Source organism: Cygnus olor, chromosome 1 (assembly GCF_009769625.2).
Source record: "Cygnus olor isolate bCygOlo1 chromosome 1, bCygOlo1.pri.v2, whole genome shotgun sequence".
Lineage (NCBI taxonomy): Eukaryota > Metazoa > Chordata > Aves > Anseriformes > Anatidae > Cygnus > Cygnus olor.
The window spans coordinates 60,011,868-60,038,705 of NC_049169.1; the positions used below are offsets into that span (position 1 = coordinate 60,011,868).

The 26,838-nt window shown below is 40.4% G+C and overlaps 1 protein-coding gene across 6 annotated transcripts in view; it reads right to left on the reverse strand.

Annotated features, from left to right (window-relative positions):
- Positions 1 to 18,024: 18,024 nt before the first annotated feature.
- Positions 18,025 to 26,838, reverse strand: part of SPIC (Spi-C transcription factor) — a 28,809-nt gene continuing 19,995 nt past the window's right edge. For all 6 annotated transcript variants that reach the window (XM_040544949.1, XM_040544951.1, XM_040544953.1 and 3 more), the window contains 3 exons: positions 25,063 to 25,175; positions 24,012 to 24,120; positions 18,025 to 20,596 (listed from right to left, as the gene is read on the reverse strand). In XM_040544949.1, coding sequence (XP_040400883.1) covers positions 20,169 to 20,596; positions 24,012 to 24,120; positions 25,063 to 25,175 — 650 coding nt within the window. In that variant the 3' untranslated portion in view covers positions 18,025 to 20,168. The remainder of the gene's footprint in view (positions 20,597 to 24,011; positions 24,121 to 25,062; positions 25,176 to 26,838) is intronic.

Here is a 26,838-nt window from a genome sequence, read left to right on the forward strand (position 1 = left end):
AAGTGAGAGTACATCAAAGCGCAAAGTGTGCTTGGTGGAGGTGACTGGGGGAACAAAATGTGCCTTCTCTCTCCTTTAATATCAACTTAATATCTAAAATTATAGGAATTCCCATCTGGGATGCCCTTTGGACAGTTGCATATATTTCTCAGATTACACGTACTGAGTTGTTTAACAGGTCACACATGCCATTTGATAAAATCTCACAATGCTGAGAACTGAGCAATATTTTTTCAAAAAATGTATAGTTTTAGATTTTCTACTTAGCAAATATTATGGAGTTGTGGCTTTAGAATTTCCCAGATTTAATTTGCTATATGCTGTTCTGTTATTGATGGAACCCATCATGGTCATTTTTTACAGTTTCCTTCCTCTGCTTTTTTTAAAATTAAAAATCTCCATCTTGGAATCCTCTATACTCTGTGCCCAGTCCACCACTTTAATCCTGTTCACTTGCCTTACTTTCCAAATCTATCCACATTTCTTTTTCACACTGTTATACCCAGTGAAGTTTCTGGAAGAAGGCACAGGAGGACACATCTTTAAGTCAGGGGGCCCTTCAGTCTCGTTGTTCCTGCTACCAGCAGAGGTGCACGTCTCGAAGTATGTTCCACAGTGAGCACTGTGTGGCAGATACAGTCTGATCATTAGCAGAAGCTACTTGACTGATGAGGCTGACGGTGTCAAACCCAGATTAAGAGGTTTAAATCTACCAACATCCCTTCTAGGGGATGTAGCTCCTTTCTTGAGATCTGTCACTGAGGCATATTTTGGCTCAACTTTTCTAGACACCTCCTCTTCACTGACATTGCTTTCCTCACTGGAGGTATCACGGAGGTTGTATTGCACTGGCAGTATCCCTTGGCACAGAGTCAGTCTGACTCATCTTCCATTTCATTACAGGGCCCTGAAAACAGCTGCAGCTGTCAGAGGTTTGCAGTTACTTTGAAACATTATGATAAAACTATACTTACTAAATTATTTTATTAAACACAGCCTCCATGTTATCAGAAAAAAAAAAAAAGGCATAAAAAATGAAGTCTCTTGCAATGTGTTAAGGTCATGGTTCCCCATATTTGCTTGACTTTGAGCAATTGCACCGTAATCAGTAATTGCAAACCAAAAGTGAATACCCAGTTACAGGGTGAAGAGAAAAACAACTCAGACAAAATATAACAGTAGAACAGCAAAATATAATACAGCATAATGTAATGTATAGTATAATGTGGCCATCTACAACTGAATATTTTGCTATTACTTGAACATGTTTTAACTGTACACTGGGAGTGTTTCAAGAGTGTACTATTTTTTCCTTTAATTTATCATTTCCTTTTAAGGGGACAATGACAAACAACAATTCCTACCTTCTGCGTAATTCCTGGAAGCCTTAATATCTTTCTTTTATGTATAGTGAATGAAAGTTTTCATATGCGTATACATTACAGATAAGTACATGAAAACTGCACTCCAAGAAATGCTGAAGAAGTCCATTTATTAAAAAAGAGACCCATGTATAATATCAGTCTCTAGCAAACATATAAGTGTATGAACTTGGCTTGCAAGAATGGGTCCTGCTAGCATTAGCAGGCTTTGCTGTGGTAGCCAGCAACACAACACAGGCTGCAAAACCCACACAAGAGGTTGAATAGATATTTGGATGGGCTTTGCAGGCTGTACAGAGCTCCATGATATTGTGACTACCACAATCAGCCCTTGAATTAGTTTTCTTAAAACTGCAGCCACAACAGGGTATATACATCCTTGAATATATGGTGGTTCACCTCTAACTTCTGTTTCTAAACTCTCCTAGGAATAGTCTTGAATCCATTTCTACCATTCCAGGCAGATTTTTTTTTTTTTTTAAAGAAGACAGACATACTTTCAAAGCTAGAAGACAGATTATGCCTTCTTAAGAATTAATTTTAAAAATATTTTTGAATCAAAGCGCACTCTTTAAAGTTAACTGCATTTATCATGTGCGATTATTTACACGATTTCAAACTAAGGTAACAATGCTGGATCAAACACATCTTTCTGTAAAAAGAACATTTCCTTTACAAAATTATGAGAGGCATTACAACCATATAACAAGTATTTGCCAGAGCATTCAAAGTTTCCTATTTAATTTCAGTGATTTAATATTTTCTCCTGCCAAGGAGAATCCTGTCATTCAAGCCGAGCCTTGGGCTGTTTTTCTTTCTGAAGTTTAATACAGAAACTAGTTCTCACCTTTTTTTTTCCTAAGCCATTTTCCATAAAATCAAATGGATTTTCAAGATACCCATTACAGTGAGGGGGGTAAGACGGCATTTTTTAAAAGAGGTCTGAGAAAAAACAACTTAGTTTACTGTATCCTCTCTGAGATGGAATTGACTGTAATTTTCAAAAATGAATATTCCTTAGAGGCAAATAAATACAGTCTTCTGCTGATGGTCAGGACCAGCACAAGCAAGGTGAAACTGGCTGGAATCAAGAGGTAAGAACGTATGGAAAGTTTCTATCATCCTAGCAGTGTGAAAAGGTAAGTGGCACAAGAAATAAGTAAACCAAGCTAGAGGTTCAGAGCAATACTGTTGTCTCTTGGAGTAAGATGTGCAGACAGCAAGTTGACATTTATGTTGTTTCAGAGTAATATATCAGAAGGAAAACAAGCAGTTGCTGTTCCTGATGACGTCAAGGTGATGGCATGATGGAAGTCTTCATACTGTCCCTGGAATTGCAAGGCAGGAGGCACTTGCTCTCTGGGCAGCTCTAGGCAAGGGCTGCTACTTGCATAGTAGCCACCGTACTCTTAGAAATGGAGTAATCAGAGGCAATATATCTGAAGTCAGATTAAATAGGAATAGATTCAAAATACCCCTTGGCATTCTTGCATTCCGTTTTAAAGGTCTTTAATTTTCTTTTATCTCTGTATTCCCCACTGCTGGCCATAGCCTGAGCTCTGGAGGAAGGATAGCTATTTCTGGCCTCCCTGCTAGAAGCCAAAAGCACACACCATGCCAAAAACACAAGATCAACTATTCCATGAGAGGTTTCATGGTAACTCCCATCAAGAGGCTCTGATAAGGTTTGAATAAGCACTGCAACTTTGGCACTTACGTAAACTAGACACTTCTCTTGCTGTCTAATTCACGCTGAATATCTACACAGAGAAATGAGAAACCTTCTCCACTCAGCACAGGCAGTTGTGTCCATGAATTCAGACAGCAGACTTTAACGGGGTGAACTTGGAGCTGGTGAGTAAGACAGGCAATGGTTGGCTCCGTCCCCTCCCCACTATCTGCCACACACAGTGGCTAAGCTAGCGTGAGAAAGTAGATTAGTAACAAATTACTCCCCTCTTCTCTGTAACGCCTGGGAGCAAGGATGATGCAAGAAGGAACCTCCTGCATGGAGGTTTGCCTCCAGCTTAGACTGCCACCTCTCTCCTGTCCCAGCCCAGCTTAGGTGCCATCAGTTCCCCAGAGCTCTGCCCTGCAATTACAGTACCATCCACTTACATCAGAAAAAGGGAAAGGGAGAAAAAGGGTGGAAACTCCTACATTACACAGGCACTGGGAAATCAGAAAAGATTTTTTGCTGCTCTGAGGAGGACAACAGCACAGCATGGCACTGGCACAGGAAGATGACAACAATAGGAGACTTTGAACACATCAGCTCTAATTCTAATAATGAAGAAAAGAAGCCAAAGCTCTTACAAAAGAGGTGATATCAAACAATTATTCTCGCAACCCTAACATTTCTAAACATACCCACATGAATGCTTAATTTCTGTAAATTTCAAAACCTGGAAAAGATACGAAGCGAAATAAATGATTCAATCCTTAAAAAGACTAGAGAGAGAACTGGGTAACTCTAGCTCTGGCAACCTGACTTCAGTTCCAGGTAAAATATTAGCAAAACCTGAGAGGAGCACCTATTTTTAGATGGACAGGGCAGACAAACCTATTGGCTTAAAGCCATGAGGGATTTGTAAATCAGACAATGCCAAAGAAATCTGATAGGCTTTTTAATGTGGAATCTGAGTGGGTGTTGTGTTTTTTTGTTGTTGTTTTCTGTTTTTCTAAAAGACCTGTGCCATATGGAAACAGCTTAAATAATGCCTAGACAAGAATTCAATAAAGGGACTAGCAAGAACTCCACATGCATACTGTGTCCTTACAGAAAGTCCTTGTACTTCCTTAAATAGTCTCCTTTTACCTAGGTGCTTTCTTTACAATAAGACAAAATGGGTTTTACTCGAAATAATTCAGCAAATAAACACAGAGGCCACAGACAGCAGACTCTCCCACTCTCCCAGCATTTCTCTTTCTGTCTTACTCCTCTCTTACTTTCCCTCTCTCACACACTCTTGCATATAAACACATACCTTCATGCTTATCCTGACAGAAAAGTGTTAGTAGTTTTTTTGAGATGCTGGCTGCAGGCTGTTGAGACCAGCTACAGTAAAGGTTGACATTTACAAGAACTCGGGATAAAGAGAAGCTCAGTGTTCAGAGTCTCAAGAGATGGAATCAACGTATAATTTACTAAGGAATTACACCCAGAGGATACAATGGCCATACCAAACTTTTTGTTAAGATAAACGCACAACATTACTGAAGTGACTCAGAATTAAGTCAGGACAGCCTCTGCTCTTCTCTGTATGGGAGGGGATCAGAGGGAAGCATTTCCTAGTAAAATCAGGCATTGTGTGCGTGACTCTGCATATGCTTGGTCAGAGATAAGGTAAATTTAGTTTCCTTTTCCTTTTGCATGGGTTTTGAATTCAAAATGAGAAACAGACGTGATTCTTCTTGTGTGGGATCAAAAGAAATTCTTCTTTCTTTTCCTAAGCCAATAAAGCAATGGAATGGCATGGTAATGCCTTCTCTCTCTCTCTCTATTTTTTTTTTTTTTTGAATTCATATTGGAAGTTATTAAAACCACTTTGATTTTTCTTGCAGTTCTAGAGGAGAATGCATTAGAAGCTGCATGCCAGGAAAATTCAATCGAAAAGGAATGCACTGGCCTCAGCTGCCACCATAGCTCACCCATGGGCCTGCTAGTTTCCCCCACCCCACTCTCCTCAAACAAAGCTTTATCTGTGTGGTACAGCTTGGTGCCTCACACAAAGCCACAAGGACAGCAGGCCTCCAGGAGGTTACCCTTCTTTCTGAGGTGCTCTGCTTTGCTTTCTCTTTACAAGGTAATTACACCTGCATTATTGAGGTGCAAGACATTTTAAGTATTTCTGAACACTTGAGTTTCTCGTATATCTGTGCTTTCTTTGACACAACTTATCTGCTCTAGTATTTTTGCCCAGAGAGAGTCTGAGAGCTTGATATATTTCTCTAGGATTTCTGGATACCTCTAAAGGCTAGACGGGTGAAACCACGGACAGGGTTACCGGAGAATGGCCATGCTGGTGTTACAGCGAGTATACTCACGTCTCCACGGGCATACACAGTCAATCCAGACAGAAAGGTTACTGAAATTCTAGGAAACCCCTTGAACTGTCATCATTGCTTATGAATTTGTATACAGAAATCTAATACATAGAGACTGTCTGATTAGAAATAATTCTGTGCTTAATCTCTGCCTATCAATTTCTTTGCCCTTTATGAAAGAAAAAAAAAAAATAACAGGAAAAGGTTCCAAAAATTACTCTGTCTGCCACAGAGAATAGAATCCCCACCAGCACCTGCAAAATGTATGCAGTGACTTATCACAGCAGTTGCTTCTATGAACGCTGTAGAGAGCTGCAGAAAACCCTTGGGATGGGTTCTCTTGGGAGCTCTTCCATCTGGTTGCCTCATGTAACAGTGTTACTTTATTGCAGACAATCCTGTGCAAAATCAGCTTTAATGACTCTCTATAGGAACAGCTATGCTGACTAGAGCAAACGTTTGCAGGATGGTGCCCTCTGTCTTGTATTTAATGCAGAACCACAGTGTGAGCAGCTGTCACAGCTGTAACAGATGTAATGGTACGTGAAGGAAAGTTCATGTCCTCTGCCCTGGTGTGAACATAAATTGCTTTCTTTGCTTAGCAGTTTCAGTGCAGGACTTGCAACACGGTAAAAATCGGAAGTGACAGTTCAGGCTAGAGGCTGTGGTGGACATTGAATAGTGCTTCCAGATGGAAACTTTATTCCAGAAACTGGTAGCGAAGCCAAAACAATAGTAAGCTGGCAAAAAAATAGTGTAGTTTTTCCCTGTTCTAGGAAATCTTACAAGTACTCAGTTAAGAATAACCATGAACCACACAGGTATATTGCATTTTACCTCTCCACCAAGGTTTGCTTAGTAATTTCTGAGCAGCAGACTCCTTCATTGTCGGTACATTGTCATTTGCAGAGCCCAATGATGGAAATTAAATTGCCAAATTCAAGTAAGATCAAGTTGCTTTCTTAGCTGCAGCCTAGCAATACCTTCCCTAAATAACTAAGCCTTCACCCCAGACTGATTCCCAACCATCCTTAAGTAGTCAGAGCCCTGCCAGGCTTAAGAGAGCCTTCTCTTACATGTATCACACAGCTGAGTAGAGCAGGGCCTGAGTGTATTTTGAGCAAGGAACCACAACTGTGTGAATATTCATTTCTCCAGCCTATGATCTGAGACCCAAATTGGTATCAAAGGTGTCTCACAAGACCTATGTTCATATAATTACATCCTTACATCTGGTCCAAATAAAAATCCCTATATATGTGTACACATATTCCAGTGACTGCTTAAAAAAGCACCAATTAGTTTCTAGAGGTCTCCTCAGAATTATATTTCAGTTTTCTTGGGCTGGATTTCATTTCATTTCAAACAAGTCAGCTACACTAGTAACTAATTACAGTCTTTTCATATTTTTGGCACTTTTTCTCTAGTACCTAGAGAGGTTTCAATGGTTACTGACAGCTCCTGTCCAGAAATACTTTATTACTCCTATAACGTATTCATGACAGGAAATGCTACAAAATAAAATTGTAAGAAAATAAAGCTGAAAAAAATCTTAAAGGATGGTTTCCTGCATCTTCTATGCTAAAGCAAGATCACCTACCCTAGTATTATTCCTATTGTTTTCTTTCTAAACTGACCATAAAATCCTCCAATGGTGAAGAATGTATGCCCTCCTTGAAGATGTATTGCATTGCTTCATTGCCCTCACACTCCCACCATTTTTCTAATGTCTCAGTTAAATCTTCTGTGCTAACATACCTGGAAACATGGTGGTAAATTTTGATTTATAAGTGGCAGATATAATGGTTTCAGGGAAAACTTAAGGAGGAACTATGAAAGAAGGTGACTAATGCAATTTTTACTTCATCTCAGTATTTGTGAAATACCTTTTATGTATATTTTTACAACTAGAGAAAAGACCTGAAAACCTTCACAAAGGATTATTTTTAATGATTTAATTATGAACTTTGAATAATCTCAATAAGTTGTGTTGCACAAGGAAATAAAAAAGAAACTCATGAGTTTTCTTATATAAGTACCATCATCTGTTTTATTCCTGCAGGATTTTCAGCAGTTATTGTTATTACAGATGAGACCTTGGTACTCCTAATAACACCAAATGTTATTTTGGACATCCATTCACATAATACTTTTGTAAGAAAGAGCTATGCCAGATTACCAGTGGGATGTGATTTGATATGAGTTACTTATCAAGAACTGACATCAGTGTTTCTATTTTTATTGCTGAAAAATTTCTGCACAAAGCTATAAAATATTCATGTCTAGCAAGAGGAAACAGATGAGGTGTACCTTACACATAGATATGTGATGCAGTTACTGGAAAAGTAAAAAGCTGATATGTTAGCATTGCTAGTACACCAAGCACTTGTCGTGGATAAAAGACATGCTAAAACTTTGTCCATCCAATGCTGAACATGAACCGATACTATTGAAGGCTGGGCGACAGTGAGACTAGGGGTTTTGGGGAGAGCTGCAGAGAGCGAGCTTGAGCTAGTGTTGGAGGAAGGGGATTTGGAATGGAAATGTCAAAGCATGGGAGATGACCAGAGCAGAGGGGAAAGGATGGAGGGAAAGCTGTTAGGAGCAATGTTAACAGTACAGTGAGCCAAGCATACGTTAGCCTAAGTTTCTTTATAGAAGTGCCATAGACATGAGCTCATGGACACAGTTATAACACTGCAAAAATTACTTTACACCAAAAGGAGAATCTTTCCTTGCCACAGATATTTATGTTCCTAAACCTCTGAGCTAAATCTTTTGCAAAACAAAGGAGCACTGTTCGCACCCTATCCATCCTACGTACTGGAAATACATTAAAGCCAAGGTCACCAGACAATAGCTTGTAACGGAGCTCTCAGCTCACTACAAGCAGGAGTTGTCAAGTAGCTAGATGCCTTTTTCCTAAAGAGGAAAGTAGAGCAAGTCTTCAGTCCAGCTGAGTAAAAGAATCATTTAAAGCTAAAGCTTGAATTAGAAACAAAGAACATGAAAGAAAAGCTATTTACCTCATTGTGACCTGACTTATGCTCAGTTACAAAGCAACTCATTCTGATGATCAAATAATTGTTAAGCTTTAAAAAAATGAAGCTTTAGCAAAAAGGATTTAAAGGGGGATAGTGTTGAATTTTACAGGCCTTGCCAAAGTGTAATCTGAAGTCTTACATTTTTGTTCCCATCTTTAGCATGCCATAGCTTGAATCATAAAGCTAGCATCTTGGCTGTGGGTCAAGATCAACTGAAGTCACATGCAGGATGAGGTGGTGAAGGTGACATTATTTCTCCTACCTGGCTCAGGGAAAAAAAGTGATGATCTCTGCAACCTGTGAATAATTTAGGCTCATAAGTTTGTGACAAAGACTCTCGGGTCCAGTTTTCCACATCTAAATACTCTCTTTACTATCCATAGTAACAAAGTGCTAGACAAGACTGGATATAAATTCATCACTGACCTGGGACATACAGTGCTGTGCTCTTTGATCATATGATTGACAACTGGCAAGAGTCTGCATTGTTTCTCTGTTACCTAGTGAGTATATTTGTGAGGTATTAGGAACACGACAAGTGTCAGTACGGGGCAAGAGAGGAAAAGGGTGAAAAACAAACAGCGATAAACACCCCTATCTAAAAGAGTGCTCCACAGTGAAATTAAGTGGAAGAGTGGCTCAAATGCAAATACCAATTTTTAATACCCCTCAAAATCTCATGGAGTACAAGGGAAGTGGGTCTATAACAAGACTTCACGGCATGCTCATCTCTAATTGGAGCAGCCTGAGCAACACTGCTTTTTGGAATTTGGAATGCTGATTTTGTGACTTCTAGGCCAAATAGTCGTAACCAGAGAATTAATTAACTGGGATCATTCAGATCATGATCTAAGCACTATATGAAGCCCTTGCACATCTCTTTATGAAATATGCTGATGGAATAATCATAACTTCTCCAGAATTGGGAAGGAACTTCAACCCTCCTGCAATGCAGCTGCTACTAAATAGCACTGATGAAGAGGCTGTCCTTGCCATCAACCACTGCCAGCATTTCTTGCACCTTTCCCCAGAGTCTTGGCATGGGCCAGTGCTGGAAGGAAAAAACAGAAGCAGCCCAGACTAACAGTCTCTATGACACCCATCATGAGAGTTGGTTACAGCATGAAGAGGAGGTCACAACTGCTGACATACAGAAAAAAACAACTGAAAAATAATGCTTGTGCCTGTGTATCCCCAAACTGCAGTGTCTGACCCTGACAGGCTGCCCTGGGAGCCCTGTCAGTGCTGCTGGGGACCTCAGCATCCTGGGGAGACACGAAACACAACTGGATATTTACCATCTCATCTCTTTCCCAAAACATGACCTGAACTAATATCTTGGTGCCTCCAAAACACTTAGTTAACCGGAGCAAGCTCCTACTTCTATTTTAGCGTCTGAACAAAAGTCATCAGAAGACATCTGGGGGTTCAGCTCACCACATCCCTGACACAGAGCATCTTAGTGCAGCCTGGACCTTTTCCCCTCTCAGACACCTTCCTGCCTACAAACCTGGTGCTGGATGAGCCCTCTCCCAGTGGAGGAGGGCAACCAGAGTCTCTCTGGGCCAATGCAGGATCTAGGGGCAGAGCAGTAAAGTGACCATTACTTAAATACTCCTTGGGAATAAAAGTAAACCTGGCAGCTTCTTCACATGTGGGCATTGTGCCCAACTAAGCAAATTACTATGTCTCTGCAGTCACTCACACCTCTCACTACCTTGAAATTAAAAATTGATCCTGTCAACCAGGCATAAATCATATCAAAATCTTAAATAGATTTGTTTTCAAAAGGCAATGTGATATGAAAAATATTTTTATGAGATACAGTTCACCTGTCTGCTTCATTCCCTACAGTTAATCAAACCTCAACAATCATATATCATATTAAAGGAGTAAAAGTAGTCTGCAGAGTCCATACTTTTCTTTCTTTCTGTTTCAATCTATACAGCAAATTAAAATATTTACTATATAAGTGCCTGTTTGTGTACACAAACTTCTACAGGCATACACGTTCTGCATTCTGCATTATTATTATATAAATGATACAAGCCTACAAAAACTGGAAACCCAAAACCGTGTATGATTAAGATATGCATAAATATATATATATATATCTTTCCCTAAATGTTTAGAACTCTACAGATTTGCAATAAATGGCATGTTTTGCTGTGTAATGACATAACTTGCATATTTCTTGAGCTCCTAACTAGCTGATCTACATTTAACTGATTCCATGGGTATCTTCTGTACCAGGGCGTGCCCGGAAGGACTCACATGAGTTTTATGCAATAAAAAATTAAGACTTGCAGACCAATATCCCTGTATGACGAGCTTAATCTACCTTCTCAGGAAGTACTGCAGCATTCCAGGCCTCTGAATAGCTTTGAACAGCTGTTGTTAAAAAAATAACTATGACACAATAGCACAAAGACTTACATCCAGACCCACTAAAGGTAGTTCAAAGTCTTGGCAGACTGAGAATCTAAAATGAGGACTCCTGTACTTCCAAATTGCTGTAATCCAAGACTCAGGTTGAGAAAATCAAGTCATTTCTTTGTTCCCCAAAACACATCTTTACCTGGTTTCATGCCTAAGAAACTAAGAAAGGGAGATTTTTGCCATTGGAAAATAGGAAATTCAGCTTTCTCATGGTGTTTCTTATTTCCAGTCTTGAAATATCATTAAATATAAGAGCTGTAGGTAACTGTGATCACTTTCAAAGGTGTTCATCTTTCAAGAGGGCTAGTTGTTCATTTTTCTTTCAATTAAAATGAATGGAGAGCTTTGCATGCAACACCTTTCACACCTAATGTTGGAGAGTCAGGTTGCACGGGTATTTGACTTCCAGCCCAGCAAAGGGTGGCAAAAGTCTTAATCTCAACAAAAGGGAAGATTGATGTGGGTTTCCTGGAACACCTGCTGCTGAAGCCATTAATGTTTGGGGCACTGTCCTTCCTACAGTGACGTCGGCATGAACCGTCCTCTTGCTTTTTGCAGAAAGAAGATCAGGCCCTTACTGAACAAGATTAATAGTAGCAAGTCTGCCATTGATTATATGCTGCTGTCCTCACCATGTCAGAGGGCAAGCCAAGGGGTGAATTACAGCTACCCAGGGACTCCAAAACATGAGAAGAAATCAAACTGATGGATGCACACTGGAAATTAAACCATGCTGTATCTGAGTGAAATCGATTCAGAAAGCAGAAAGGCTTACGTTTCCTGTTACTTACAGCCTGCAACAGCCCAAATCCTGCAGAGCTTTTTCTTTAGAGCTTCTCTTTGGTTACTGTACATAAGGAGGTTCTTACACTACTCACAACTATACTCCTGTAATGCTTATTCTAGAGCAAGTGTGGATTTGTCAGAGACCTAAGAGGAAGAAGAATTCTCAAGAGGAGAAGATAATATTAGTATGACAACAATCTGCAATGGAACGGGAGTGGGATGCTTAGCATAACAAGGTGGACAAGAAGGGACCTCACAGACAAGGACATGACCAGACAGCACCCAACTGAGGTGAGCAGAGCAGGGTTGGTGGCAGTAACTAGGTCAGACAGTTCAGTGATGGCCAGACACGTTCATGGAGATGAGGAAGGTCTGAAGTCACATCAAGAAATCAGTCTATGGATTAGGGTGAGCATCTGGATCAGCAAGGTACAAGGCCAGGCAGGGCATGACTGTAGCACAGCTCAGGCAGAACCCGGGAGTTTGGTGCTCAGCTTAAATGCAACTCCCAGATAAAGAGGGGAGCACCTGCTGAGACTTCATTCAGCATCTTCTCAAAATGCTCTATTGGTCTTTTCACAGGACGTGGCATAACCTTTCAGTGACACCAAGTGAAAACTACAGTTTTTCTGCAGGACTGCTCTCAGTGATAAGCTTAGACCTTCCAAGGCCTTTTGAAATGTTTAGTCCTGATTCTCATTTGGTTTAACTACTGTGGACTGTTGAACCACTGTAAGGAGCAATTAGTATCTTCTACTGGCCATTCACCATCTCACAGTTGTATCTTTCTGCTTTTGTCTCTGGCTGCAAGCAGCTAACCCATTGTGGCAGATGGATTTATCTCCACTGTGAAGCACACTGCTGTTTGTACAGGAGATGGAGTTTTCCTTACTACTCTGCATCTCTCCAAATGTGCTACTTTTCCAACCACCCCAACTCTACGAGAGTCTGGGTGTTTTTTGAAAAGATTTTAGCCTCAACATTGTTGGGTCCAGACTGGAAACCTAAAATCAAGGGGCTTAAAAACTGGAAGACAAATCAAATAATTCAAATATTATTATTTTTAAGGTATTCTCAAGGTTTTTAAGCCATCTCCTGTGTTTTCTGGATCTCAGCCAGACTAACAGGCTTAGCCAAATCTGTAAGAAACGTCTTCTAATTGTGGTTGAATTCTGCTCTCATGAGGCAAAGAAGTCAGCCTAGACCCTTGGGCCAGTACAAGCTGATAGTATTCCACATAGATTTGCTGAGTTTTCTTTTTGCCCGAAGGAAAAATATTACATGGCTTCACCAGCATTCTGCTTGGAGATCATATCATAATGATTAGCTACATTCCACTTTAAACTATCATTAATATTCCCCATATGTAATTAATGTCTCTAAATCTACAAAGAGATATCATGACAAACTACCAGCTGTCTTTCTTTTTATTTCATTGTGGTTCTTGAACCCTTGGATTAGGTTATGTGTTTCTGGAATGTCAAATAAGGAATTTACTTTTCCATCCATCAGTTTACACTCTGCATGCAGTTTGATGGCATCTTGCTAATACAGCCTGGTTGCACTGTAATTCACCTTATAATCCATTGTATCAACACTGACTGTTCAATGTGCAACTTCCTAACAAGGTGGCTGGTGTTTCTTAGGCGCTATAGTGCTTTGGGAGAGCGGCATTTTAAGATGTTCCCCCTACACCCAGGCTGTCTGACTTGAAGCTCCCTGCTGTCATAGTTGGACATGTGGAAATATCTTCCTTTATCAGAAAAAGCAGAAGAAATGCTGCTTTGGCAAAAAGTGCCCATCTGCTCCAGAACTTCCCTTCTTCTCTAGTGCATCCAGCAACTCAAATCTGGGGTGTGTTGTTGAGTAATATGAAAAAAATTATACTGCTTCCAGGTGTGCCAGTGGAGGGCTGCTTACTGTCTCTTTTGGGCACTTTTAACAAATGGATTGGATTCTGCTAATTATTTTACTTATCTCTTCTTATGCTTCAGGAACACCAGAAAGCTAGACCAGGACAAACTGAGCCTGGCTGTTGGCTGCAAGATGGGCCCAAGGTCTTGGCATTCTCCTTCCTGCCTGATTGCTCACCTGCCACGAGCCCACAGACCTTACCTCAAGTATGCTCTTCTAACACTACATATATAGTGGGGATAATGGTGTTTTTTCAGAGCACTGTGAAATCTCCTGGTGAAAGTGGTATAATAAGAGACATGATAAAACTACCATATGTAAGATAGTAACTGTAGTGGTGGCGAGGCACTTTGCTCCAGTTTTAAAAATCTAGGCCTCTTTTGAGTAAACCAATGGTAAGTTCATAGGTAACTCTGACAGTTTTTGGTCCAAAACACACCAGAGGAAATTAACAGTATGCCTCCATGTAAAACAGATAGAAGTTTGATAAAATATGTCAGTGGCAGATTTCAGCAGAATTCCTTACTCAGGCAGGTAGTGACTGCATGTGAAGTGCCACTTGCAGGCCAGTTGGTAACCCAGAGGCACTTCTGGTGGGCATAAAAAAAACAACCAAACAAAAAACAACAACAAAACACCAAGAAAATGCTACATTTGGGCAAGCGCCCTCTGCTGTCACTGTCAAGTGATTTTGTTCATGCTGCACTGACTCCAGTTTTCCAACTTTTCTGTAGAATATGAGTCCTTAATTGCATTGTCTAACAGAGTATTATTACAGGAAATATTTCAGTCTGAAATACAGCATCTTTGTGAACCTGACTGAAAGCAGAACTGAAAGCCACTGTACAAAAAGAGATTAAAAAAATACAAATTGTGTTTTATGGTCTTAGTGTCCCTCCAGTCCCACAACTGAATCTGTTCATGCCGACAGCAGCAGGAACATGCAAAGCCATTACCCTCAGTTTGTGCACAGATGCAGGAGTCTGCTCCTGTGGATTAGAGAGAGTCTGAGAGTTTGTCTTGACTTTGTTTGTAAAAGAATGTTTTTTAAACTAGGAAACCATAAGAATTGCCAATGTCAACAAAACCTAACTAGCGAAGAGCCTGAACAACCAAGTTGGTCTCAAGTGTTATCCCGATACATCAGTGTGTTTGCAGTCGTTCTTCTATTTGGTTGTTTAGATGTTGTCAAGAATGCAGGGGCAGCTCTCATTAACCAAAAAAAAAGGTTAATAGATTTGTGTTTGGTAGCCAGGACACTTTTTTTTTTTTTTTAAACAATCCATGAGGCAGTTTCTTGTAAAGAAGCCCATCACTGTTTGTAGTATTTTCCATTCTTTTTATACTCACCTGGCAATGTACTAATGGAAAACCAGTGGATGCAGCTGTATGATGCGATAGGAGAATATCTCAGCTTGTAAAGGTAGGAATTGGTAACCCAGTGCATCCATCTATGCTTGGCACAGTGGGCAAGTGTGATCCATTTGCCACCAGAACACACATCTGGTAAGCATCTGAAAGGGTGGAGGTAAGTACGTGATGCATGCCCAAAGTGCTGCCAGAGGGAAAAGTTTCACAGAAATCAACTTTGAATTAAAGCAGATCAAATCAAATCAAACCAAAACCTTTCTCACCTGGAAGCTAAGAACCCCTCCTGTCTTTGTCTGCTGAAAAGGATATATGGCATAGTAAGAGCAAGATGGAGTAAATATAGTATGTAACAATAATAGTCTGGTTCTGTATCCTTCACAGAGTTTGTAAGGCTATCAATTGCAATTCCTACTCACAGGAATTCAGAAGCCTAAATCTGAAAAAAATAGCTTTGTTTATTCTTTTATTCCTCATGTATTCTTCACGCGCAGGGAAGACCAAATGACCATGAGGACTGCAATGACTGCAAGTTCAGTGTGAAAAGCTGTGTGTTGGTGCCATCTGGTGGGCCTAGAGCCACCCCCACGCCAAAGAGGCAAAGCTCTTCCGGACAGGCCATGACCCCACCTAACACCATCCTGGCTCGTAGCATAGGGACCTTCCATCAGGGAACAAGGCTGAAGCTACAGCAAATAAAAAAGAAAAGACACCCTACCTGTGATATGCTTCCTCCATAGGTAGGCTCGCTGAAGCGAACAAGAAATGTGTGCCAGAGAGAGGCACTGGCCCAGAATGAGGGGATGAGCAAGATGATCATCCAAATGCTTAGTCACACCTGCACGAGAGGATTTCTGTCATCCCTTTAAGAGGCATAGTTTGCTCTGGCAGGCTCATGTCCTCAGTAAGTGCTTGAAGCATCAGGAGGCACACACATTACTTTATTACAGCACCTAGCTCTGCCTGGGACAGCCTTGAGAGTGGGAGACAGGAGGAGCACAGCTTCTTTCTTAGGCCCTATTCCAGGCCTTAGGCCCCATTTCAGGCTCTTCTGAATCAAGGAAACCTCTTCAAGATGCAGTGTCTAAATCAGAGGTGTGTGCATAAATTAGGCAGGTGGGTGATCAGAGAGTCTGCTTTCTGGCCCAGTTTGCCTGCTGGGGTGAGGAGGAGGGAGCCAAGAGCAAGATAAAAATGAAGTCAGCAGTGGCAGCAATGGGCCAGTTATCAAGAGTTACACATCTGGGATAAAGCTGCTGTTCCAGGAGCTGCTGCTTTTGTTTCCTCTGGGTACTTGGCACCATCACATCTCGTGTCCAAGCCTTTGCAGACAGGAAGGAGGGGATGGATGCAGAGGCTGAGGATGGGAGGACAGTGCTGGAGGGTAAGAGATGCACGGGGTGTTGTCTTTTCCAGCATCAAACTGACTTACCTGGCTACAAGCACCCATCCTGGTTCTGCTTAGATCTCTGTGTGTAACCTTGGATTTATTCCATGGTGTTACATGACAGACTCATGCAAATATTGAGACTAGTAGCAATCCAATTTCCTACATTCAATCTTGTGTCTTGTGATATGGCTATGACTTTGCCACCCAGCCATCTCAGCCCTCCATTTTAATGGTAGATGTATCATCCCCAGGTAGATTTATGCACCACCAATTGTGTATTTAACTCCTGGATAACACCATTACTATACATCTCAGAAATGGATATGGCTTTGGTTTGAAGATTTCAAAAAAAAAATTATTTCAAGATTTTCTCAACAAAGAATCCACCACTTCCTTTGGTGTGTTGTTTTGGTAGTTAAACACTCAGAAATAGATACGCCTTACTTCAGACTTCAGTTAAGTCTTAGCAATATGAAATTCAACAAAAACAAGTGATGGATTCTGTACCTGGGAAGGGGCAACCCTAGCTATACATATAGACTGGAGAACAAGAGGCTGGAGATCAGCCCTGCAGTAAAGGGATCTTGGGGTTTTGGTCAACAGCAAGCTGAACATGAGTCAGCAGTGTGCCTTGGCAGCCAAAAGGGCCAACCCTTCCCTGGGGTGCATCAGGCATGGCATTGCTAGCTGGTTGAGGGAAGTGATTGTCCTGCTCTGGTATGCACTGGTGTGGTCTCACCTCGAGTACTGTGGGCAGTTTGGGGCGCCACAGTGTAAGAAAGATATAAAACTGTTAGAGAGATGTCTATGGAGATGTTGAATGGTCTGGAGGGCAAGACGTACGAGGAGCAGTTGAAGTCACTTGGTTTGTTCAGCCTGGAGCAGACTGACGGGAGGCCTCATGGCGGCCTGCAGCTTCCTCACAAGGGGAGCGGAGGGGCAGGCGCTGAGCTCTGCTCTCTGGCGACACCGACAGGACCGGAGGGAACGGCATGGAGCTGGGACAGGGGAGGGTCAGGCTGGGTGTTAGGAAAAGATTCTGCACGCAGAAGGTGGTCGGGCACTGGGACAGGCTCCCCAGGGCGATGATCACAGCACCAAGCCTGCCGCAGTTCAAAGAAGCATTTGGACAATGCTCTCAGATGCATGGTCTGATTTTTTTGCGTGGTCCTTTGGGGACCCAGGAGTTGGACTCGATGATCCTTGTGAGGCCCTTCAACTCGGGATAGACTATGATTCTATATGGTCTTATTATGCTTTTGCTTATGATTTAACCTGTTTTTGCTAGTTTAAAGACTTGCTAACAGACAAGAATATTTTCTGTATGTGTGCCCAATGTTGGTTTATTGTACAGTTAAATATCCTGCTGTATAGCCACAGAACTACTGTAGGAACTTCCGAAATCTCTCCGGGTACTTAATTTGGGGAGGTACTTATATTTATATATATATTTTTTTTCAAATAAATCTTTTTCTAACAGTGCCAGTCCACATGGTTATTCCTGTGACTGAAATCAGTCCTCTCCATTGTGTGCACTGTAGCCTTTATCTTTCTTCCCTTCCAATAGTATCCACATACCTAAGCTCTTTGGTTCCTACCTACCGCATATCTGCAATCACAAGCTGAGAAAGGCAGACCCTGACGTTCCCCTGTTTTTATTTTTTATTTATTTTTACTTATTTTTATTTTTTTGATTCTCCCACTAGGTTTCTGGCTCGTACTGTTCTCTTTCCTCAGCTTTACTTAACTCCAAGTTCCCTTTCTTTCTGTCCACCGATACCATGATTCCCTCATTTCTTCTCTGCCTGAACTTCCTGCCAGTTCTTCTTACCCCTGCACTCTTCCAGTTCTGTACTGCTCTCCCAGCTACAGCTGTAACTTCTCATCTGGTTACCAGTTTTATAGCAAGCAAATGTTAATGTTTATATACAGGTTAAAAAGGTAACACAGAATCTGAACAGGTATTTATTTCCTTAACAAGTAGATGAGGCTGAGGAAAGTGAAACTAAACATACTGATAAAGTAAACATTTTACACAAAGCAAACTCTTATCCTGGTGTGTGTTACCAGCCTTAAGCATAAAGTCAGTGTGCAATGAGTGACAGATGTGGAGTAACCAAAATGTGCAGTTTCTTGTCAAATTTATGTACATTATGATTATTTGAAAAGTCATAGTTAGGTACATGCTTACACAGTGAAGGCATCCCAACCTAAATTTCTCAGTCCTTTGAAAGAGTAAAAATCCTAGCACATTCAGTTCTACAGCATGTTCAAGGCTTAATTCTATAAAACCAGAGACATCTTTTATCTATTTTGTAGAAAATTTACATGTTATGAAATACTATACTTGAAGTATTACCAACACAGTTATGACCTTATTTTGGTAGATGTTCACTGACATAAAATCTAGGCCTGTTTTTAGTGCTGTTTAACAAACCTCAGATTTCTGAGAGTACACATCTTTCATCTTAACAAAGCATTGAATTCAAGCTTACAAAACTTGAATTTTGCTTGAGTGGAGTGTGTTGCATTGTGTCTATTACATAAAATAATTTTCCTATAGAAGTAAGCAGGATTTAGAACAGGGGGTAACAATCAAAATCAGTGAATTTCACGAAACGTATCAGGACACCATTTGTATCTCTCTACAGCAATCAGCTATGCCTTTATTTCTACCTGGACCTGAAGTCACTTGAAGCAAAATGCAGAACATGGAACTGAATGCAGTCAAATGGAAGCATTTTGGCACAACATCCAATTCATATGATGATACAAGCTGATCAAGGAACAGAAGTATCAGAAAATGTAGACTTACAGGTATCATCTTGGCATAAGGGGATAGTACTCTCTTTTTACCTAAATTTACTCCTTCTTCCTATGAAGAGAGTGTAAAATCAGAGCCTCTCAGCAACATTACCGTCTAGAAAAAGAGCTGGGGAAGTGAAACTGATCTTCTATATATAAAGTTATAACTCCAAAAGAGGTTATAAATAACAAAGCTGTCTTTGTCAGCTGAGTACAGAACTGATGGATGAAAGTGCAGCTTCATGTATTAGTGAGGGCAGAACTGTAAATAACTTCATAAAAAGCATAATCCTTTACTAACCCTGTCATGGTATGGTGAGTTTCCCAAAGAATCCACTGCCAACAGTGAAATGTACACCTGGCTATCCTAATACCATATGTTAGGATCTATGCTAAAATATGTTAATATAAGCGATTAAGGATTAACAACTTGGCCAACAGGTGCACCTTCATGTGGACTCTATAGTTCAGCCAGGCATTTACTCAGAAATCAGCTCTTAATAAAGAGCACTGATGAAAAAGCAGACAGTAACTCCATGCAGTTGGCAAATCTCTCCCCTTTATAATTCACGTGCATCCAACTGATAGGGAGCACGTGCTCTGTGGTACAACCGCACCTAATTTCTGATTGGAAATGATGAGGATATACACAGAGCTTCCAATGAAGGCAGCGAGTGTTATCAGAATGGGATCTTTGATCCAGACAGCAGACAAAAGTCTTGATCCCCATTCTGGATATACGAGCTTGAATCTGAAGCATTCCTTTCATTAATGTCAGGACAGAAGCTACTCTACAGCTGCTGTTTTTCTTCAATATTCAATGGCTCTTTATCAGTACCTTCAAAAGGAACAAAACTAGGTAAAGATAATTTTTAAAACCCTCCTCTTCGTTTGTTTGTATGATATCATATAGGAAAAGCTATGTGCAGAGAAGAGTTCCTGTGCTGAAAAGTATTGCAAGCTAACAAAGACCTGGTTATATGAGAGAGATGTCTAGCTGTTAGCATGCTGTAATGCATAACCATTGTTATACATGTAACTGTTGTAGTTAATCCAGTCGTCTGCACACTGATATTCTTGATTAGGCTGAATGTATGGATGATAAACAGTTTCTTTTCCCAAGAAATAGGCTGGAGCAAGTCTCTGTAAAACAACAGCACTGAACTGGTATGTCAGCTTCCTTCGAATTTTGATTATTTCACCTGTTCTTCCATAATTCCTCAGTGCTCTGGCCATTTTCTGATATGTCATGATCTTGCGGTTTCCCTTCCTTTCTCCCCACAACTCTGCAAGTTTCTCCTTGTTTTTGGAGACAAACTGGAAGACACCATTGGGCTTATCCACCCATTGAATGCAGTTTGCCATAGCTGGATCATACAGAGACTCGTGTAGGTACTCAAACAGACGGAGTTTTTTTCTACCTATTAAGAAATAAAATACAAAAGGTCAGAATAGAACTCATGCTGGTTTTAAAAGATGAGCAGTTGTCTTTTTTCCTGGAAAGGATCTTAAGGGAAAAAAGCATATGTAAACCTAATATCCTGTTTGAAATTAAAAGATCGATATAAACTATTCAACAGAAGACTACCAGTAGCAAATGGGATGATAGTTCTGAAACAATGTACAGATCTGTGGTGACAGGAAGGGATTTGGTCATTAGAGTTTTAAGAGCAGGTTATTAGTGGATCATGACAAATATGTGTTGACTTTGCTGTGTGTTAGGACTGAGGAGCCACTTTTAGCAATCTTAAGACACATGCTGTGCAGGGAATCACGTCCTCAGGCAGTGCTGGAAAGAGACCCTGGAGAGCCAATCTGAATGCTTTTTAATAAATGCTTACCCCACTTAATCGAAACTCAAAGACTTTGAGATGAATTGATTTTGTCAGATTCATTTCAGGACTGTTTTGGGGATGCAAGGTAGTCTCTGATATAAGAAAGAGGGAGTGAATGCTCAGGAAGAGCAAGCTAGTTTTGAATTGTAAACCTCACCTAGTCACTAAGGAGCTAGACCTTCTCATACACTGTATTTTTCTAAACACATGCAGAAATGTCAAATTGCATCCAATGCAGAATAAAGGAAGCTCAGTGAGCAATATTCGTCAGTCAAGTAAGTTCTTCTCCCCACAGGTTCAGCTCTCACACTGAAGTTTACTAGTGAGATTTATTAGTTTCACTTAGGTCTTGTGGGTCCCTCTCTCTGAAGTGCTCCCAGTTCCCTTCACAGAGCAAAGGGTGACCAAGAAGCTGCCATAAGGAGGAAGAGTTGAAGATTATGAGACAAAGAGGAACATTTTGCAGGAAGAAGAGTCTATGCAGAAGAACGGCTTCCACTTTAACCAAAGTGGATACAAGCAGCTGCACCTAAAGTTCATAAAGTCTTGTCTTGCATGGCTATTTTAAAACAGGGGCTGGGGAAAAGCGGCAGTAGCTAAGGAACACTGAGGTCAAGCCAAAACATCTGTTAGGGATGACAGTAACTCTGCATCTGGTGATAAGGAAATAGGAGAGAAGTGACAGCCAGACTAGGAAGAAGAAGATCCTGAAATCAGAGGTACTTTCCAAAAAAATAATAAAGTTTCACGATCTAAATAAAAATTGGCCTGTGGCTAGAAGCACATATTCTACTAGAAATACCTATAATACTTTCAAAATGAAAAGCTTAAAAGAAACATGAAGGAGACTGCCTGGTCACAGTAAGCAATTCTGAATAATAGAAGGTGACATTCTTAAGTCCCCTCCAACCAGAATCATCCCATAATCCTACGAACCAATGCTAGAATGAATAAGACCTGGGGGACATTTGGATGTCTCTGCTGTTCATCGGAGCCTCATGCTACTGCAGACTGAGTTTCTGCAGGAAAACAATAGTGTAGCCACTTCTCTACCAGCATCTCAGAGGTCATGCTGTCCAGCCTCAGTTCTGCTGTCTAGACTTCTCCAGCTGATGCATTGGTTTGAGAGGGCATATGGGCTTATATGTGCTAATGAAGCTATGTTTCTAGATTCCAGCTATTATTTCCAAAGCCCTACAGCATGCGGACACACCTGTTTGAGGTGGGGTTCTTTGGATCTTTGCACTGCATAGCATTGCATAAGCCAGCAGTGTTCATTACCTGCCTTTAAACCACTGCACAACATCAGTCCAAGCCAGCTGCCTGGTTTCTGCAGGTTGCTTATGTAGTCACTGGAGAGAGGAAGCTCCTCCAGAAGGTGTTTCAGAGCATCTGCATTAGGTTACTGCACTAAATTGGCCTGAAGCAGCCTAATTCTCTCTGTGTATGTCTCTTGAAATACATCTCTTGATGGTCTCCACTTACTGAGCTTTTGTTCTTATCAAGGACTGGCCTTGAAATGCATGAGTCGGACTCCTTTCAGAAGAAACCAAACTCAGAGATGCTTTCCAGAAGCATATTTAGTTCACTGCAGATTTCAGAACTTGTGGCCATCCTAGAGATAGCCCTAACCCCCATGAAACACTTTAAACACAGACTTTGCATCCTCAGTGCTAATTGTTTCATTTACAGATCTGTTCCTAAAGGGTAACACTACATGCTAGTGTACAGATAACCTCTCATGCACAAATAAGAGGACAAGAGGACTAAATTTATCTAGGTATAGGGGAAATAGTTCCCCAAATCATAGTTTCTGGCAGGATATTATCATGGAGACAAAAAGAAAAAAAAAAAGAAAAAAAAAAGGAAGAAGAAAGAAAAAAAAAAACAAAACATAAGAATAGGCAGCCATGAAATGCTGTGCAGTATAGCCTTCTGGAAAAGAAGACTGATAATAATATAAAAGGAAGATGAATTAGGAAATTAAGTTTAACAGAGCAGTAACAACTGAAGGTGGCCTCAGCTAACATCATGTAAAATTGGGTAAGACTTAGAAAAGTAACATTTTTTGATTGGCATATTTGCATTTGTAGTAGTGAACTTCAAGAGTTAGAAGTACAGAACTTAAAAGGAGAGGTTAGTCTTCCCATTGTCCCAAGGAACTTGTAGTAGTCATAGTATCTGAGCTATTAAGCAACAGAAACCACAGTGTTCAGCATCAATGGTAAGGGATGATACAAAAACTGACACCATGTGGTTAACATTGAGAGAAGGGGATTTCAAAAAGCAATAAAATCAGGAAGCTACTCAAAAAGACCTCACAGTCAGAAGTAGGTACAACACTCGGAGTGGAAGCTGTGGAAATCTCATCTAGGAGAGTCATACAAAGGATGCCGAGTCCCAAATGAAAGCCAAAGAATGAATGCAACAACTGAAGTACAGTGATGGCCAATGGCACCTGACCTACTCTTGGCAAAACAGATATCCACTCAAGTAAAGTCAACCAAAAGGAGCATAAAAACAGCTGTCAAAGTGTTCACTGGAAATGACAAAAGCTAAGAAGTAATTTGAACAGTAAACAGAGAAAGGCATAAAATCTAGTACAAACATATTAACATATATGGAAAAACTTCAAGAAAACCACTGCTTTGACCAAAAGAAATAAAATGAGTTATTAAAGTGGATAAAGATGTTATTGTAATTCTTCGCATCAGACTTCAACCCAGATGATTTGGAGTGAACCCATCTCTGGTTTGTTTCTCTATGTAATAAACAAGAGGAGAGAATGAGAAGTTAGCAGATTTATCTTACTGTATGAGATTTAGCAGATAGGAACTGAACACTAGCAGTTGTATTCTAGTTACTGTTAAAAATTGACTTATTTTTTCCAGTTAAAAGTAAAAAAAAAAAAAAAAAAAAAAGGATACAGAGAAAGCACAATTCACCAAAGGAGTTTTAAATTAATGCAATGCACTTGTCAAGATATATTCTTTCTACACACCTTTCCCTGCTTTTGGCTGGCCACCAGCAGCATGCATCACTTGGCTTTCTGGAGTATTCTGCAGCATACGGTAGACAGTCTCATCTGCATAAAAATCCCCTGAACTGTTCTTCAAGAATTAAGACAATGAAGAGTTAGCAATAGTGTACAATCTATGAGGAAAAAGAAGCTTGTAATAATTATTTGCCTGAAGCCTGAAGAAATGCAATCTTTTATCACCTGACCCACAGAAGACTTTTCGCACCCACAAAGGCCTGCAGTGCACATTATCAGTAAAGAGCACCACCAGCATGTCCAACGGGAATGATGGCCCTTAGGGGAGAAGTTAAGAGGGATAACAGAGTAATTGCCTCACTCCGCAGGCTTCAACCTTTCTGCTGGAGGAGCTGTGAACTCCTTTTCCAGAGTTAATAAAAGACAAGGGCCACTTGGGCTGTGCCTCTCGACAGGCTTTGTAGTTCTTGTGTTAACGTTCTCGCTAATCTGCTGGTTGAAAACGGGCTTTTGTGGAATTTGTTTACCTGAAATTCTCTCCCCTGCACTACCCATTTTCCATCACTCCTGCAGGCCACATTTCCAGTGCTTTTAAGAATGAAGATGGGCTTTGCAGGCTGAAGCTGAGCTCGATGTGCAAACCATGCTGGTCTTTCCAGTCAACTTAAAGCAGACCACTGGAGGAGAAATCAAAAGCATGGTTCTTACTCACAGGGGCAGAAGCTGTGTAGGGGCTGGAATTTATTGTTCTCTGCCTCTTCTGTGTAATATTCTTCTTCTCTGGGTAACAGAGAGAAGACCTTTTCCCTGCTGTACTAGTAGGTTTTTTTGTTAGTTGTCATTTTATGTGATGAACCACAGAATAGCACCAAACAGCTAAGATGATTCCTAAAAAGAGTCTATTAAATATGTTTTGCAAATATTTCCCAGTGCAGTTTTATCTGAATTATGCCTGGCCAGACTAAATTTGTGTTAGAGTTAGCATAATGATTTCTACTAGAAATCATAGATGCTCAGCTAATTTTCCATTTATGTCTGCAGTAATCAGTTCACTTACTATCATATTTCTCCAGCTATATCCTGGGTCTTCTGTAGATGGTGCTGCAGAGTAGCTGGGACTTGCTCGGAGGTGAGAGTGATGGTTGATCAGAGTCAGGCAATTTTTATAACCTGAGAATTACGAGGAAGGAGCAAAAACTTTGTGAGTAAAAGGGAGAGAAGAAGGCGAGAACAAAAACAAGAACAGCAGCAGCAAACAACCTAACATGCTACTGGGCCTGTCAAAATGCATTTATCCTGTTGCTGCTGTCTAAATAATAAACTCTCCAGAGCCAGGATGTTTATCCAATATATAACCAGGAGGTTATCCAATATAATTTGCACAGAGGTATGTATAGTGGTACTGCTAACCATGCCCTAGGCTGGTTTTTCTTACCTTCATTATGTAAAGAAATATTTGTTAAGATAAAATTTCAGTTATTTCATAGTATCGTGAAATAGTTTGGTAAATAGAAAAAGGGAGAGCCAAACAGATCACCAAGCTTAGGGAATGGGAGAATTATTGAAGATTATAATACATGTATTAGAAAGAAAAAGGGAATGTCATGCAATTCTTCAGCAGGTCATTAGTACAATGCAAGTAAGAGTCTAGAATTGTGAATGAAGTGAAGGAGAGGAGCTGGTAAACATGATTCTGGGCAATACTGTCTCAGCTGTCCAAAAACATGATTACTTCAAATCAGCTACAGGGAGAAAAAATCTCAGAGTACCTGCAGTGCCTGAAAGAACAACACAGAAGGAGCCCAAGACCTCAGGATGTTTAAAAGAAGCAGAAAAGGATATTGGACCACGGCACTTGGAAGACATTATGCACTGTGGGTGGTCAGAAGATTTTGGAGGGCACATCTGTTGCAAGTGGAAATATGTGTGAGCAATGGGACATAACTACACACTGAGTTGCAAGTGTTTAAACATCTCTTTGTTGGCCCTGACAACAGATACAAGCCAGAACATTGCAAGAAGTTATATACAGAGGATCCTTCAGTGTGTAAATTACCACTGCAGTGGGGCCAAAAACTTGTTTACAACAGCTGAAGGTGTGGCCTGATTGCTCATATTTGCATTTCAGTATATCATAGATAAATATGTAAATAACCTTCCTTGTATGAAACACATTCACACAGAAGACAGTAGGCATATTCTTCTGGACTTAGAGCGTTCATGATGTAGCCTTTTACTTTGCTTTCCTCCCAATTCTATTCACGATGTGAAAACACCAAACACAGACAGACTTTAAGTTTTACAGCATTTTAATTGCCAGTCTTGCCTGAACTGGAACCTTATACAGCTTTCATATACTTTAAGTTTTGTAAAGTAAAAATCTTAGTCTAGAAGTCAATAAAATAATTTTTCTTCTAATTACCCAGACTCAAACTAACATTTCTGCCTAAAAATGTTTAAGTTGTATTTTAATGTAAAAAAAAAAAAAAAAAAAAGTAATTGAGGAAGTAATTGTGGAAGTGAATTTTGTATGTTGAATTCTTTGTCTTTTTTATTAATACTATTCTGGAATTTGTTGCTATATGAGTTTATTTACAGCAATTTACAGCGTAACAGAAGGGCATTTTTTCAATTAAAACTTTAAAACTGGAAAATGGCTGTGGCACTGTGGCCTTATATCTTTTGGTTGTAGGAAACCTGAACTCAGTACACCTGGGGAAGGGAAAGGGAAAGGGGGAGCTGTCCAACAACTTCCCTGTACTGTGACTTGGAAGATGCATGCCATGGTGGGAGGGACAGAAACCCTCCAAACATTCTTCCCCTTTTTCTTCAA